The sequence below is a fragment of the Sturnus vulgaris genome, chromosome 3 (assembly GCF_052056855.1).
Source record: "Sturnus vulgaris isolate bStuVul1 chromosome 3, bStuVul1.hap1, whole genome shotgun sequence".
Lineage (NCBI taxonomy): Eukaryota > Metazoa > Chordata > Aves > Passeriformes > Sturnidae > Sturnus > Sturnus vulgaris.
The window spans coordinates 86,375,178-86,392,751 of record NC_142245.1 but is presented as its reverse complement, the minus strand read 5'-3'; the positions used below and the strand labels follow the sequence as shown (position 1 = coordinate 86,392,751).

Sequence of the window (17,574 nt, the reverse complement as noted above, 5' to 3'; positions counted from 1 at the left end):
TTGGCATTTGAGGACATGGTCTAGTGGTGGAGATAGCAGTGTTATGTTAAAGGTGGAACTTGATGATTTTAGAGGTCTTCTCCAACCTTTATGATTTTGTGATTCTATGAAAAAAGTAAAGCCAAGGATTATGCTTTTAAAGATGTAGTAGCCATCCCCAAATCAGCTGCCTTTATATTGGATTATTAACATTAGGTGTTAAAAAAAATAGTTTTTTATACAAAACTGCTGTATATTTCTGAAATAACTTATATTTGCAAGAAAGTCTTGTCTGTTGAAGTCACTGTTTTTCTGTGTTGGCTGATCCAGCCTATCACCACCAATGCTATTACTGTAGGAACTACCAAGGAAGTGGTTTTGTGACCACTGATCCTGGATCAGATTTACTATCAGATTATCCCCTAATGTAGTTTCGATCAGGCAGCCAAGCTATCACATTTCTTAAGTTAATAAGAGTATGCAATATATCATTTGCACTAACTTAATGCTTACTGTGGGAGGAAATACAGTAACTATTTGGCATAGAGCCTTCCAATACCAAATCAACCTGTCAAATCTAAACTGTATTTACTGTCTTGTCGAAGAATGACCTCAGAGCAGGTATTAGAACATGACTCAACTCTGTAAAGTGTGCTGTTATATTTACAGAGGACAATAATACAGTATTATTACCTATTAAATAATTTCTTTGATCATATGCTGTTGGATTTATTTTTCATTTCTCTTGAAACCAAAGGATTACTTTTTTGAAAAAAAGTTTGCTTGTGGTGGGAGAAAAGTTGCAACTTTCTTTTTGGAGACTTTTGATTCATAAAATATGGCAGAGTAGTGATATTAACAGTCATTGCAGACATTTTAATGCCAAATTCATCCATCCATATGAAAGTTATTTTTCACTTAATGACGTTTTTGGGACATGGAGTTCAAAGAGGGAGAGCTTTCTTCCTTTGTGTAAGTAGGAAAATGAAGTATGTTTTAAGTACACTTAGATAGACCCTTAATGTTTTATGAAGAACCTATTCCATTGGACAGAATCAAATTATTTTAGTAAGCTTCTCTCTCCTACTTTATTAATTCTTATCTGATATGTCCTTCATAAATTCAGTAGTTTATAAGAAAGTGAATGTATTAGGCTATGCAATTTGGTTTTTAAGCCAAAATGCTATAGCCTGCAACTTACTGGGGTTTTTTTTCCATTTACTGTAAGATCTTTATATGCTTTTTATCCAAAGTTCCAAAATACTTTGAGTGTTTAGTATAAGCACTTCATTTTGCTTTTCCTCCTGTAATGCTCTTCTAAATAGGTTAGGAAAAGGAATATTGTGAGTTCGCTAATAGAAAGCAAAACAATTAATTTACAGATTTATTTCTACATTTGCAGATGTATTTCTAGATACATTACTGTTGCTGTACTTAGAGGTATTTATTTTCATCACTGTTGTTGAGGTAGCTCAGCTTTACTGCTGATTTGCATGGTCCACTCCCCTTGGTTCTTGGCATGAGTGTGTGGAAGTTCATTTTTCTCACTCCACCAGTATGTGGGACCAAAGTGGGACAAAGTGGCTGGCATAATATAGTAGCACATATCCTGAACTGCTACTGCTTATCATCAAAACACTCCATTTTAGCTGTTTCTGACTCAAAAGCAGTCACATTTGTACCAGTTATTTCATACCCCTTTAATAATTTTTAAAACGTGGGTTTTATTTTAATGGGAGGTCAAAGCCAAATAAAACATTCAGTTTGGTTTGTCCATGTTCTGTTTCCGTTTTTCTGTGCAAATTACTGTTGAAACCATTCTTCAATTCATTTTAATGAGAAAGAGGAGAAGGGATCTCAGAGATGATGCAGTTTTTGTTTAGTGTAAATTGGTGGCTGAAGAGAGAAGAAGTTAGTGTCCATACTGGGAGGAAAGACAGAAGTATATAAGCATGGGGTCTGTTTTGCAGCAGGTGTTTTTGCAGTGGAAGGAGAAGAACACATAGATAAGAAAGAGAGCTTTTAACTGTGCTCTCACAGAACTTTTTCTCTTAAACTTTTTAATGAGGAAGCTTAGAAATAACATGTCATTTGTCAAACAGACAAAGACCAATGCAAGGATAGAAAGGAATAAGCCTAATAAGCATTCAAGATGAATTATTGTATCACATGTATGATCTATTAATAGAGGAGAAGAAAAGAAATAAATGCAACATCTTTAATGACTTCTGTGCTCAGTGGGAATAATCAAGTTGTCAGCTCAAAGTAGTGAGTATGTTGTTTTTATCAGTGTTCTGCATAGGGGATGAGATATTGGTGCTAAATTTAAAGCAAAAAGTATGAAAACTAGAATTTTAATGCCTGATTAATTTGGTTGTTTATCTAGCCCATTAAAATGTCATAGGTATCTTGCATTAGCTTTGTTAGACTCAAACTTTGTGGTTGGCTGGGAAGTAGTCTAGACTTAGAGAGCCAAGTGTGAAGAAAATTGTAATAGTTGAGTTTCTCCCTGAGCCCATGACAATTAGGTCGTTGTTTAACTATAGGTGTAGTTATTTATTTAACATAATTATTATAACTGTGAAGCTTTTAAAAAGTTAATTAGGAAATCCTGATATAAAATAGTATGTTTTGAAGTATTTTTCTAGTGGTGGTCATGTCTTTTTAAAATTTGGATAATGAATTGAATAAAGTATTCTAGTTATTTCCACATTAGGGTTTTGTTTGTTTGCTTGCTTGTTTTATGACACGTGATGATTATGCAATCCAAAATTCAACTACCATTTCTTTTCTGCGCTCTCACCTTTTTAATTATGGAGAAGTAGGGTTTATTTCTAGTGCTGGGAAGCTCTAGTCTCAACCAGAACACTGTGATATCGAGTGCTGCACAGCTGTGAAAGGATTTCAAAGGACAGGGGAGTTATGCTTGCGGTAGTCCAGGCTCTCTCTGCAGGGAATGCAGAGAGAGGTGGAATGATCAAAATAACAGACTGGTTCTTTGCAGCACCACGCTGAACTAATACATTCAGGGCTTTTTCACCCTCACAGTAATTAAAATAAAAGGATATTAGCTTAGATGAGTTTTGGCTGTATGGATAGATGGGACATATTTCTAATCGCATGCAGAAAAATTTGGCACGTTTTCTGTATTGTCTTGCCAAAGTCTATGAGAACACAGAAAAAACTAAATGAAAAACATTGTCTAGTTTTCCAGCCAGATTGTGCTAGTATGCACACTCAGAAAGTAGGCATTAGGAATAGCCTTGTTGGTCAGGTCAAGAACTTTGTTTTCACCACACTGAGTTTGAGCTGAAGGCAGTGTCCAAGAAACAGCTAAAATTGGAATTGAAAGCAGTTCTCAGGTGGGGGGACAAACCTGTGAGTCATCAGCACAGAGATAGTTGGTGGCTGAATTTGTGTTGGCAAGTGCTGGATCTCTGAGCATGCAGGAGAAAGAGGACCAGTAAAAAAGCTCCGGGAAGGAGGTGTACAAGGCTCCTGCAGCAACTTTGAAGAAAAATACTACTTGAGTGTTAAATGAACAGCTAGCAACGGACTGGAGCAAAATGACTGCTTTGTTTTATTTTCATTTGTAGATTCTTTAATTTTACTTTTTATTTCCACTGAATATAAAATACTAAATCTAAGGCTAGAAAAAATTCAGTTCCTCTGAATTTTGCATGTTTTTTTCTCTCTTTCAAAAAAAGAACTCAGTCCTCTTTAAAAGACAACTGGTATGGTACAGGCTGTAATACGGTGTTAAATGTAATAAATGTTGGTGCCATATTTATGTGGCATTATGACATCAGGATTTTACTGGGTTGTTATTGAAAATTTGTGGTATCAAACCAACATGACATGCACAAATGAAATCTGTTTCTAAAAAGTCTAGATAGTGGGGTTTTTTATGTTCTACTTACTCCGTTTTCTTCCCTCTGAAGCTAAGGCAAAACCAGTTTAGTTTTACAGCTTGTCTTCACAAGCTGTGATAGATTTTGTGTTTGTATTTCTCTGAAATATACATACAGAATGATGCAAAGTTCCTTTAAGAGGGTAGAACTAAGTGTTCTCTTTTCTATGTCTTTGAAATCTAAAGGTCATCAGATAAAGAGATTTTGCTTTTTTTTTAAATTGTATTTTTAAGTACCCTCATGGTTTCAGAGTGCAGGAGAGATAAACTGATTCTTAATAAACAGTTTTAAGGTGGTGGTTTATCAGGAGCTCCAGGGAGAGTTTCAGAATATTAGGTGGTATTGACCTACCTGCAGTGTTTGCTCTAAGAAAATGGGTTCATGGTCTAAAGCTCCTCTCCTTGTCCCCTGAATTTTGGCTCCTGTGAAGAAGGGACATAAGATTAACCAGGAGAATCTCATCAGACCTGTTCTTATAAGTTGTCTCCTCCCTGGTAACTATGTAAAGCTGCGTGGGGGCTTGAGCTGTATTTGATGACTCAGGCCAGAATATCCTCCTACCTCTTCATGGCTGTGTGGCTGCTGGTGAGCTGAGAGTCTCTCTGAAAGTTTGGGAGGCTGTGGGGTGGCTGGGGGTGTACCAGAGTCCTCTGAGAGCTTACAATTCCTTGCTGAAGACAGGGATAGTTTGGCTGGACACAATAATGTGAGCTTTGCCAGAGCATTGGCTTCATGAGAATTTGTATTTTTAAATTTATTTTGTAAAAATACATATCGGACTGCTACACTTCAGGAGAGCTGAAACTGCAGTGCAGGACCCAAGGTCAGACTGGAGAATGCTGGTAGGCTGTTCTTATGTGATTGTTGGAGAGGTCATGATAAAGGTTATTATTAGAATGCAGGAAAAGAGAACGAAGTACATAAGTACTAAAACATTCTAGAGATGTTGCTCTTAGTAAAACGTTTGTTTGTTTGCTTGTTTTTTAGTTCGAGCAGTATGTTTCTGACAGCAGAGAACTGGAAGACTCGTTGATTGACATACTAAAATGGAATATTTACCAGTGCAGGTAAGACATCCTTTCAATGACTTTTTGCAGTTTTGTTTCTCAGTGTTGTTTTGCAGTTCCCAGTGCAAATAGCTAGATTAATGACAGTGTTGCACAATCATTTTTCTGAAAACAAAGCTGGTTTAGGAGGTTTCTGTATTTTCAGTTCACTCTCAGGTGCTCTGATGCAGCTGCTGTAAAGTAGTGCTAAAATGTTCGATTTAGGGAAAAAAACAAACAAGAAACTAAAGAAACATCTTTTTTTTTTCCTTCAGACAAACCTTAAAAATATGTTATCCTGTGATCCACTTTGTATTGTGGCCTCAGGAAAGATTAGTTTGGATAACCAAAGAAGTGGTGAAGGGATGTGGGGACAGCATGGACCAGCCAGGATATATATAGATTTTCCAACTTAGGAAAATAAGTAAACCCTCAGAAGTATGAAGGAAAGGTTTAGCCCTTAGTGTAGGATCAAGTGACTTTAACTGACATTTTAACTATTGGAGATGTTAAGTCTCAGTGCTCTAAATAGTTTTGAATATTGAAATGCTGTTTTGATTATAGAAGTTAAGTAACTACCAAAAGTTTAGAACCCCCCTATTCTAATTTGTGTATTAAACAATTGTCATTTATTGTCACACCTTCTGATATGGGTTTATATTCTGCATTATTCTCCATTTCTCACAGAGAGAGCTCCTACTGAAGGATTCTTTTGTTTCTTAATGCAGTTTAGTATCTTGGTTTCCAAATGCTAATGATGTGCTTTAAAATGCAACACTAAACTCATTAAGTATTAAAATTAGTTGTGGACTTTTGTTGTAGATGAAGTTTGTGAAGTGCAACTGTAAATTTGATAGGAATCTATACAACAAATACCTCTATATGAGTTTAATTTTTTTGCTTTTGTATGATTAATATACAAGCTTAAGACATTGTCCAAACTGAGTCTCTACTTTAAAATATTTAGTCACTGCATAACACTTTATAATACATATTTCACAGAACTATAACTGTTCTGTACTAGCTATTTTCTTTTGCACTGCTATGAAAGACTTTGGCAGAAAAGTAGTGATGTGGTTTATGTCAGCCCAGGGCAGTGAATGCTCCCCTTCTTCCAGTTCAAGGTGCACGTGGAACAAGCTGATTCTCAACAAAAAAGGTATTCTCAATGGTCTCAGTGCTGGGTACCTGTGGTACAGCACTGCTTGCTGGATGTGCTGTTCTGTGAATTGTGCCACAGTATTTACTGGTTTTGCAGCTGGTACTGGAGCAAGGCATAGACACAGTTTTTCCAAATACTGTTTGTAGTTGAGCAAGAGCTGTGTTACTGGATTAAAATGCACCGTGTTGTGTCATGCAGGCCTGTGGTTGCTGGACCCTGTGCTCAGTCTGCAGGGAAAAATTGCCTGCCAGGCAATTTTTAGTGGACTGGCTGGGAGTGCTAAGTAAGCTAGATAGAGAAGGAAGGGAGGGAGTGGCTCCAGCTAGAGCCATATCACGCACAGTAGGAACACCACAAGTTCACTGGACAGCCCTTTTGGCAGTCATGCAAGATGTGACTCTTAAGTATTTTTTGTTGAATTAACTAATTCAGAAAATGAACCTTTGAGCTTACCTAATTGGACTGTTTCTGGATTGTTCTGGGTTTTCCTGCTGAGGGACCTTGATCATGGCCCAACGGCAACAGAGGAACAGTCTTCACTTAATGGAGGCAAAGTGTTCAGGGAGTTGGCCCCGCTCATTGTGCTGGGAAGCCAGGGAGCCTTGTCATGTCTTCCTCTCTTGAGAATGTAGTTTTGTCAAAATGCAAGCTGGCATCTTCACTTTATCCTTTTGCTTTTCCTTGAGTGCTGTAAAGTGGCTTCCTTCTGAGGTACTGGACAGTTTCATGCATAGTGCGCAGGGTTTGTTGCCCAGCAGCCAAAGGTCACAATGGGTCTAGGATCTCTGGATCTCTGCTCTATGGCAGGTCAGGTTTCCTTTGCAGAAGATACACGTGCATTTTGGTAGATGATGCCCATGTGATAATGCAGTATTGCAGCCCTAGAGAATTACAGTATGGAAACTTTGATTCTGGCTTTAAAGACCACAGAGGACATCCCTATATTACGCTATAGACAAAACAGGGGAAGAGGGAATTGCTGCAAAGCCCTGTAGGTTGTCACTGCCAGTCTTAACACTACAAACTCTAGCAAAAATGTGGCAAACTTGTGGCATCATTAGTCTCTTGAAGTCCTTTGAAATTCGAATGATGACAAGATTTTTTAGACAAGCTGGGTTAATAGCATCATTTAGATGCTGTAGTTTTGATCTTATGGTAAGAACTTGATCCGGGTTCTTCATGTTGTCCTAATGCAGCAGAATTCCTCTTTCCCTGTCCCCTGTTACGTCAGTAATGTACTGTTCCCATGTTTTTGCAAAATGCATTCAGAGTCCTTGTATTGGCTGTTAAACCAAGGTCAGAATTAATGTCTTGTTTAGAGTTTAAAATCTACACCTGTGTTACAGTGCTTGGAGTCTTTCAACTCCTCTAGACTGAGTAGAGAAAGGGAAATCTTATCTTGAGTCATATTCTAAGACAATTTAGTTGGTAGGCTAGAGCTTGTGCCCCTAAAGGTAACTTTGCTTTCAGCTGACTAATACTTGCTGCAGTCATGACTTTTTTTGCCACCTCCTCTGTTTCAGCCTCAATACTGCCTGCTACTGCACAAACACCCAAAAGCATGTTCAAAATTTTAGAGACAAAAAAATCCCTAATCCATTTGAGGGCCAGACAATGTCTACTGCTTCTATATCAGAGCCAGAAAAATTGACTAATGTGCATAAAGTACAGCCTGCTCAAGTTTTTTTGTTTGCGTAGTCCTCAAACCAGACAGTACTTGTAGAAACTGGGAAGCTTGAAGACAAGTGTTTGGAGAAAGTGTAGTCTGTTTCATTAATCTAGTTGATAGTGTTGAAGGAAAACTAGAAGAACTTAGTAAAATCTGTAGGATTTTAATTTAGGTATCAGCAGGCAGTTGTAAATTAGCAGGAACTTGCTCGTCTGTGGCTGTGAAGATGACAGTGAGAATTATCACTTTACTACAAAAAAAATTGGCTGAAAATAGGCATGTTGCATTCCTTAACTCCTGCCTTCCCCTGGAATCTCTCAGTCTAAAGCCTTACATGACCTGGTCAGGCACTTTCTTTACTGTTTGGCTACACTGTAATTCAGCTGTTGCTGTCCTCGTGCCAGAGTTGAGGGTCTACTACCTGCATGGTCATTCTGCACCAACAAGAACTGGAAGCAGCCCATGCTCTTTTTCTCCTTGTCAGAGAGTACTTTTCCCTCTCCAGCCAAGAACCAGAACAGAGCTGCAGTGTGCAGGTATCACTAAGTGCCAGGATTGTATTATGCTGATGATGTGTTGTGATGCTTCTCTGATAACACTTGATTCCTCCACAAGAAAGGTAGAAGTTACTGTGAGCTGGATTGGGTACATCCTATATTCTTGTTTACCTCAGGGCCTGCATATTTAAGGAAGCTGTGCAAAACTGTGTGTAAGCATTGTCCTTTTTAGGGCCAGATGGGCGTTATCCCCAGCTTGTGTTCTAAACAGTTTGTTTTCTCTTTGTTTTCAGTAACTAAGGCGCTGACAAGTTTTGACTTTTTCATCCTCATAAACATGAGTGAAGTTCAGGCTCTGGTAGAATTCTCCGTGGAGCTCCACAAATTCTTCAATGTGGATTTGTTTCAAAGAGGGTAGGTAGCATGTTCTTTCAAGCTTTACTCGATTGGATAGCTAATGTTGGAAAGACCTTAATGGATACTCTGTCATGTAGTGTTGCTTCATGTGTTACTGACTATTTTTATAGTGATTTGAATTTTTAAAATTCTGTATTGGAAAGTCATATTCTTTATAGGATTTAAAATTAAATATTAAAATATTTTTTCTTAAAACCTAAGTTGTAATACAGTGGTTTTGTCTAATTGGAGATGAGGGAAAACCTGTAGATATGGAAAGTACATTTTATTCTTGCCCAGGCCTTTACACTTGTATGTCTTAATTTCTGTAATCCCTTTTGTTTGAAATATGATACGTGTTTCTCTTCAATATTTTAAAAACGCTCTTGCCCCAATTAACCTACTCATTTATCAGTTTGGCAGTGGAGAATTTCACCAGCCTCCCTCTTCTCATTGTGCTGTGCCACAGGACTCCATGCTGCCTCTTTAGGCTCTCCTGACCTCCTCTTACTCCACCTTATCTCTGTAGAAGTCTTTTTCACATTCTTTTCATTTGATATTATGTGATTGTCCTAGATTACTTTCTAAGGTCCTTGTTTCCCATGGCTATGCAGGAAATAATCCTTTGCAGCTTATTTTGGAGCTATTAAAGATTATTGGTCCTTTAGTGTTGTGGTACATTAGCTTTCTGTCAGTCCTCAAGTAGACTACAGTAAAAATGCACGTTGGAGTCTAGGCCGTGTTAGTGTTTGCAGAGATGGAACAGGGTGTATCAGTGTTGATTTATGATAGCAGCTTTTTCCAAAACATTGTAGAGTAACTTTGCTCAGAAACATTTTAGTGATAAGAAAATACATTCATGTTTTTTGCCTTGTCTTAGTTCAAGACAGGCATGTGTGTATGCGAGTATTGTTTTCAGTACAGTTAGGGTTGTTTTTTTTTACACAAGTGATGACCCATTATGTTTGCTACTATATGCAGTCAAAGTATGTACAACCAACTGTCCCCTTTTTAGGGAAAATTGTAATTTCTCTCTACATTGGAAGAAAAGGATTAAGGAAGGCTTAAGAGGTCTGGGAAAACACTGAGAGTATTCTAATTATTTCAACAAAAAAGCACAATCTTTTGAACTGTAGTCTTTTTTAATCTCTGAAATCAGCGGGGAAGGAGAGGGTAGAACATTGCAGCACATTTATTCTAATAGAGAACCTGAAGAGAAGAAAGTGTTTGGGTTGTCTTAACCTTACAATTCAAATTGTTCCTCAGAAAAGTAGTTGAGAAACAAAGCACAGCAATATAATTACCAGTGCTTTACCTGGCATTTTTCTTTTTAGCTTACTCTTGCAGTAAGCTAAAAAGCAGTAAATTCACAGGGCAAGTTCAGAGAGGTGGAATGCTGACATAATGAGAAAAGTGATGTGAGGAGAAACGACTTCTCTGGTTTCAAGCTGAACCTTTAACTCTGGGCACATTCCTGTAGAAATTAATGTCAGGAAGAAGAGAGAATTTCCCAAATAATTTGACAGAGCGAGAAATGTGGCTATTGCAATAAATTCAATTTGGGTAGGTTCCAGTATTTTTCTAGGAAACTGTCTTTGTGTTTATTTGAGACAGGATGTAATACTTCTGTTGCTGGAGGAGCTGTTGGATAAGGGATGGAATGAGCAGAAAAGGAAATCTTTAGTTTCATTGGTAGCCTCCTATTTTTTGGTTACCACTGTGTTTAGCATGGTTTGTCTCACCAAAATCAAGTACAGAATTGATTGTATTGTGTGCATTCAAGCCTTCCAAGCATGGCTTGCTTGTCTCATGGAGTTAGAGAAACATAATGACCTTCTGAACTATGTAGAATAAAATATCAGCTATTGCAAGTAATCACATCAAGTTCCTTCTTAAAACTTAGTAGATTTTTATCCAAAGTATTTGTTTGCATAGTTAGTCCAGATTCTCCCTCATTGGATTCCTGGAGATGCCATCATTCCCAGCCTAAATTTCCTTCTGATCAGTTTTAGTTGTTTTTCTTTACAGCTTTGTCTTGTGTTTTGAATCACTCTATCAGTCTGAAAGTTCACCCTTATGATGTCAGTCTTGTCCCTTTTATTAAATATGAGCTGACCTGAGCCAATCATTGAATTTGTGGCACATTCCCCTCTTCCTCTTCAGTGGAGTCCACATAACCTAATATGCAGTCAAACCTATTTTACTCTTTTCCTGCTTTTTATAAGTATTTGAAGAAATCTGCCAATTCTTGCCTCCCACTGTATCATATTTTCTTGGATCTGTATCTGTAGTGGCACTGCAGTTGCCAGAAGCACTTATGATTGTGTTTACACTAACAATTGAATTTGGTATTTAAGGAATGAATTACTAAAAGCAGCATTGTTGTCCCTACATCTGTGTGGTTCCAGGGTTACTTCAGACTAGATTTTAGCCTCATCTTCTGGACCAGATGTTTTGTATCACGAGTGCAATTTGAAGTTGCTTGTATCAGTAGTTGGTTCAGACCTTTTTGTGCCCCCAGGGGTTGAAGTGCATTTTGTACAGGTAAATCAGAGTAGTTCAGCCTCCTTAGGAAACATCTAGATTCTGTGACTGGAAAACTCTCAGTGAACTGAACCAGCATGCAGCAAACTGGGGTCACTGGAAAAAGTGCCTCAAAACCACTCTCTTGATCTAAACTGATCTAAATTGCGCAGACTGAGCCAAAATTTCTCACAGTATTTTACTCAAGATCATATTTATATAATGGGTCAAAACTATATTATTCTCCGAAGTGACCGTCTAAAGCAGACTATTTTCTTTACTTTTAGATAATTGTTACTATTCTGAGAAGGGGTAACAGACAGTGCAGACACTTCATTGTAACAGAATATTTGTCTTATGTATCCAAATATAGCTATTTTCTTATGTTTTCTTATAACTGTGCCATTTGCTTTAAACTCAGCTTGTTACAGATGGCTCCATTGGTTTATTTTTATCTGTTATTACATTCAACTAAGACTTCACACAATTTTTGTTTTGAGCTAGTGAGATGTGATGATAGGAATTTTTGCCCAAACAGTGCCAAAACAACCCAAACAATGTGTGAATTTGAACACAATTTTGTGTGACAAAATGAATTAAAGAAATGTATTTGATTGGGACCTGTGAGAATAATAGTCTGAGACAGTGAAGTTTCAGGCTGTTTTGTCAACTTGGCTCATAAAAGTTCCAGTGAGGTGTGGGCTCTATAGTACCGATCTACAAAAACAAAGGAAATATAACATAGCTTGACTGCAGAAGTGGAGAGTGAGGTGAGTGGAAAATTGGATGATTTGGCTCAAAGAGTTGTGGTCAGTGGTGCTAAGTCCAGCTTAAGGCTGGAGACCAGTGGCACCTCCCATGGACTGATACTGGGTCAGCAGTCTCAGCAATCTTTGCATAGAATCATAGAATGACTTGGGTTGGAAGGGGCATTATCGATCATCCAGTTCCAACCCTCCTGCCATGGGGGAGGCACCTTCCATTGGACCAGGTTCGAGCCCCATCCAACCTGGCCTTGAACACTTCCAGGGCTGGGGTGATTGCAGCTTCTCTGGGCAGCCTGTTGCAGTGCCTCATCACTCTCTGACTAAAATAATTTTTTCCTAATCTCATCTAAGCCTACTCTCCTTCATCTTAAAGCTGTTCAAATTCAAAGACTTTGCTGTAAGAACAGGTTGCTTACCCCCTCATTTACACATGTTTTGTATGTGTCCTGAACTAAGATATAAATGTGTTCAAAATGTCTGATTCCAAACAGCTGATTACTGAAGCACTCCGTAGTGCTTCATAGTGCTCAGTTGAAGTTCCCATGTTCCACCATGGGATGATGGATCCTGATGTCTAACTTGGGACAGTTACACCTTTTCTGTGGGTAGGGAGAAGAGTCTCCTGGTAACCCTCACTTGTGAGAAGATGAGGTTTTCATTTCCCTGGTGCTGTGTATTGCTTTTTCGTTTGTAAATGGCAAATCTAATGAGCTGAAGGGACTTAACTAGTAGTTTAGCATAGTGCACGCATTGCTGCAAGATCTGCTTTGAAAACAGCTTTCTTCTACATTTTCCCATCTCTGTGCATTCTTACAATCCTAGTATTAAGTTCTTACTTTGTCACTAATATTTTGTTACTTTGTCAGTTCTGTGTATGCGCACACAACCGGCCAAAGCTGAATTTAGAATACTTTAAATAGTAATGTTTCTCTGTGTTTTGCCTTTTTTCTTTTTTTTTAGGGTAACATTTTGATTTCTAAGGTACAGTTTCATTGTGGGTTTCAGAAAAACAACTTCCTAATGTTTTTTCTGGCAGTGTAAATTTGTTGTTACATAAACTATGAGGAGAGGAAGCAAAATAAAGTATCAAAAGTAGCTCTTTATTGCATATTTACTGCTCAGTGTGTCTTAGTTTTCTATTATTTGATTTTGTTTTGGGTTAAAAGATTCTTGTAAAACCACATGAAGAACTTATATTAGTAATGTAAGTCTACCACACTTCTTTAAAGTCTTTTTGCTTTTAACTGTTGGGTAACAGATGGAAGAATAATACTAAATACTTTCCTAATGCAAGAGAGACTTTGGAAGATTCTAACCTAAAACATATTTTTGGAGATGTATCATATCTGAAAGGTTATTAGTAAGATCACAGCATAAGTTGCTTGTGAACCTAAATCCTATTAAAAGTCAAAGGAATTTAAGCTTCAGAGACTACGAAAAATTTAGCCTTATGAGTTCTTCTGTTCCATAGATTTATGTTTTTCCACGTGTAGATACTTACTGATATGTCTGAGCAGTATTGACATTTTTTGCTTCCATACATGTGGTTGCGTAATGTAGCTTTAAAAAATCCCACTGAATCGGAGTATGAAATTTAATGGATGTTATTATGATTACTCAGTAATATGTCATGAGAAATAATGCAGTATATGAGAAGTTGTATTGTTTTCTGTATCCAGCGAGTTGCCTACATTAATTTTAAAATTTTTAACAGGAAATTCTAAAATGTGCACTGGAAGAAATGAAAAGATTTTGTCCATAAATGAGGAATAGCCCTTGCTAATGGTTTGTGTTGCTAGCATATGAGCTAATAACAAACTTGATGGACAAGGAACATTCAAGTTCACCTGTTTGATTTTCTTTTTAATTCATACAGCTCAGACATACTTTTACTTTCAAACTACGTTTCTGTATGACATATTTTTTCTGGAAATAATTGTTGTGAATTGCCTTCTGACAGGATAGCTTATCTTTTGAAGTATTGTACTGTGATCTTTACTTAATGTAATGCATCTTTACAAAGAGAGAAGAAACCTGTCAAATTTGTCTAACAACTGTAAGATGAGCTCTGTTCTTCAGCTTATGGTTTTACAGTAATACAAATAGAAATTATACAGATAGAAATAGACATAGAAATAATACAAATAGAAATTAATAGGTTTATACAGGATTTGGAGGGCTAGGCAGTAAACTCAAGGGAATAGTCTGTCTTGGAAAAATTATGCAAATATGTTTGGTCTTGGGGCATTTTTGTTGTTTTGATTTTTTTTTTAAGTGGATCAGTTTCTACTTCTAGTTCATCAATGGATGCACACACACAGGTCCTGCTTGCTCTGAAGCTAGAAATTTTAAGACTGGGAATGAGCAGTGAGGAAGTTTTATGTTAAATTGCCATTGCTACAGAAGTTGAAACTTAGTATCATCAATTATCCTATTAGCTCATGATTCAGGGCGTCGGAGACACCAATGACATGGTCTGGTCCCAAAGGGCAATTACAGTTTAAGACAGAATCTTGTCTTCTAAAATATGAAGTCTTACATTTGTTGAAAATAGGGGTTAGAAAAGTCAGTGGAAAACTGAGTGCTGTTTCTTTTTAGTTAGCTGAGAAATTAAAGTTATTTTGAAGCACACCAAGTGGAACTGCAAACATGGGGAGGTTGTTCTGCTTGTCTTCTCAGTTATCTGAAGTGCAAGGCCTGTATTAGGAGACTTCCAGTAACACAAGGAAGTTTGTCTGGAGGGTCACCTAGAGCCACTGTAAATTGGACTCCTACTTTTGAATCCTCCTCCTTGGTCTTCTCCATGGTGATCCCTAGAAGATTACTCCAACTTAAGAAACTAAATGAGATCCTGATGCTGCAGTTTTTAGCTACATATTCTGACCCATAAAGATGATTGTACAGATGCTTTTTTCTTCAGTTGTTATTCATAGAGGTATAGCTAAGAGTTGGTGGTTGTAGTTGTCTTGAGGGCGTGGTTTTTAACCTGCATCCCCCCATATTCCAAGAATATTATTTCAGTGTTTTGTTATGTTCATGGTTACTCATTGCATCTTCTAGACTTCTCAGATATGAGGTACAAATTTTAAATCACCTGAATTTTATTCAGATTTTATCTCTTATGCTTAAGCAGTACTTTTCGACATTTTAAAAATTACAACTTTTGCAATTGAAATTATGATTTTGCAATGGAAAACATTTTCTCAACTCGGAATTAAAGCTGTCTAATTGTGTCCCATCTCCTTCAGGCATTCAATTTGGCAAAATTCCATTTCTTAAGAACAAAAAGATAAAGAGCTCAGATGCCCAGTAATGCCATCTTGCTGCCTTTCTGGACCTGACAGGGCACTGCTCTTTGATGTGACAGTGATATGGCATAAATTGCTGTCCTTTGAGACTGCTTTTGGGGAGTCTGTAATTCATTCTTTCTTTATGCAAAAGAAGAAGAAAGAGGAGTCTTGTATGTAAGACCAGATGCCATTTCACACTGCAAAGTAACAATTGTACCTCAGAATGCCTTGCCATGAAGTTTGTCAGGAGAAACATGATTAATGAGTTTAGTTTAGTGAGGGAGTAAATGACACTGTAAGACAGGAATGAATATAAAAGGATTTTGTCTGGAGAAGACCCATTCTTGTATTCTGCAGAACATACAGCGACCAGCTGTGTATAATATGAATGTAGAATAGGCATAGGTGTTAGTTGAAGGCATCATATTAACGATTTCTTGAGTATGCACCTTCTTTTCCTAAATTGAGTTTTACTGAGTTCAGTATTCTGGAGTGGCATGTGACAGCAGAAACAGTTTTAACTTTGCATTGGATACATATTTAGTCACTAAAATCGCTGCTTTTGAGATTCTTTCAGGTGTTAGCGCCCTTACAAGCAGAAGCTTGTAGCTTGTGCATAGTCTTGCAGTTCAGACCTGATTCTGTAGATAGAGATAGTATCAACACCCAGAAAAATCTGTCATTCGTAGGTGTTTTGCCTTATTTATGTGTGCTTGGTTAATACACATAATAGTTACAGCAGAAATATGATTCTTTAAGTTAGTTTACCAACCATAGGTATCTGAGGGAAGGGAGAGAGAAAGATGCTCATCCTGTGTTTCAAAGTCTTGACTGCCTCATTATACAGCAGAAGTTTCTGGTATGGTGTCTTTTTGTGCCTCTTTTGCTGCTCATAAAGGCTAACAATACCTTTATGTATACTTGTATCTGTAATCACAAAAAGCACTTTACTGGATCATCACAAACTGCAGACAATATATAGCTTTGTTGGAATAGGGAACCAGGCTCAGTCCCACCACTAAATGCGGACTCGGACTCACTGCCTTCAGTCAGGTGCTTGCTTCAAAATCTCTTCCTCTTTTACTTCTTATGCCTCCTGCTAATTACTGCATTCCACATAAAGTAACTCATCAGATTTTTAAACATTTTTTTAATCTTATTTCACCCCACTCCACTTGTTCACCCTTTCCCAGATTCTGACTCACATTGGCGATGGGGGAAGAAGCTTAAAATACCTCAAAATACTTAGAGGCCCTCTAGACTGGACCATCATATTCATGCTTATGCTTACATAACTTCCTTTGTTTGTTTGCAAAGTTTTAAAATTGCTTTAAAAATTGTCTCATATTTTCTCCAAAATATTATGAATACTTTAGATTAAGTGATCGAGACCTCTGCTGCTAATAATTTTCTATATTCATGTATTTTTACTGCAAGAAGTAGCATCCAAGTTATTGGAGGTAATCGGACTAGGGAGAAAAAAGAGTATTTTTCATCTGTGCATGTTTCTTTGATGTGGATGGTTGTGCCTGAGCACCGGGATTTTTTTGATGGGGGGAGAGGGTAAGAGAGTATACCCAGCATGGCCACGGTTGATTCCATGAGCCCAAAGCTAGTGTGAAATAGCATTCTCACCTGTGCGTTTATAGTTGGCCTGAGCATGTATCTACCAAAAGGTGTGATATGCCTAGTTATCTCCTGCCTTGTTTGCTTCTGCAGTCAGATCACTAGGAGGGGCTTGCTTTTGACAGCAGTGTAGTCAGAGAGTTGCTTAAGCTGGCAGGAGCGCAGGGCTAATGTATAGATCTTACAGATAGGGAGATCTCTTGGATAGCAGCTGCCTGAGTAGGGTGATCCTGCATCTGGTGCTTCCTGTTCTACCTTATGGCTGGTCAGCATGGTAAACCAGCAGAAAAAAAACTGGCAAAACCAGAATCATTCTGGGTTATATTTTTTTAAATCTCCCTGGTCCACATCAGCATCAGATATTCTGTCAGTGGTGAAGGACTATAAAGTACACAGGAGGAATGAGATGCCTACTTCTGTCACCAGCTAGCTTTTGGGTTGGTTTAACTGTAACCCTGGACTGTGTCCTGAGAGAAATGTCCATAAAAGTTCTAGGCTCTGTGTTAGGAAGACGTCTCTGGGATGGGAGAGGCCATTATGTCAGTATGATCTGCTCAATAAGAGCAGCCCAGAGATTCGTATGTTTTGAAACAAAACCTCTGTCTGAACCTTTGCATTCATCTCAGTTGGCATCCCTGCCCCTAGGGTACAGAGTTATGACAGATGTCAGGTATGTCAATTCGAATTTCCCTAAGCCCTCATGTGGAG

The 17,574-nt window shown here is 37.8% G+C and overlaps 1 protein-coding gene across 3 annotated transcripts in view; it reads left to right on the top strand.

The window, feature by feature from the left end:
* FAM135A (family with sequence similarity 135 member A) overlaps positions 1-17,574 on the top strand; it is a 78,420-nt gene that overhangs the window by 9,573 nt on the left and 51,273 nt on the right. For all 3 annotated transcript variants that reach the window (XR_015802669.1, XM_014870242.2, XM_014870244.2), the window contains exons 2-3: positions 4,878-4,957; positions 8,558-8,678. Coding sequence is in view for 2 of the 3 variants with exons in the window: in XM_014870242.2 (XP_014725728.2) it covers positions 8,602-8,678 (77 nt within the window). In the remaining variant the exon portion in view is untranslated. The remainder of the gene's footprint in view (positions 1-4,877; positions 4,958-8,557; positions 8,679-17,574) is intronic.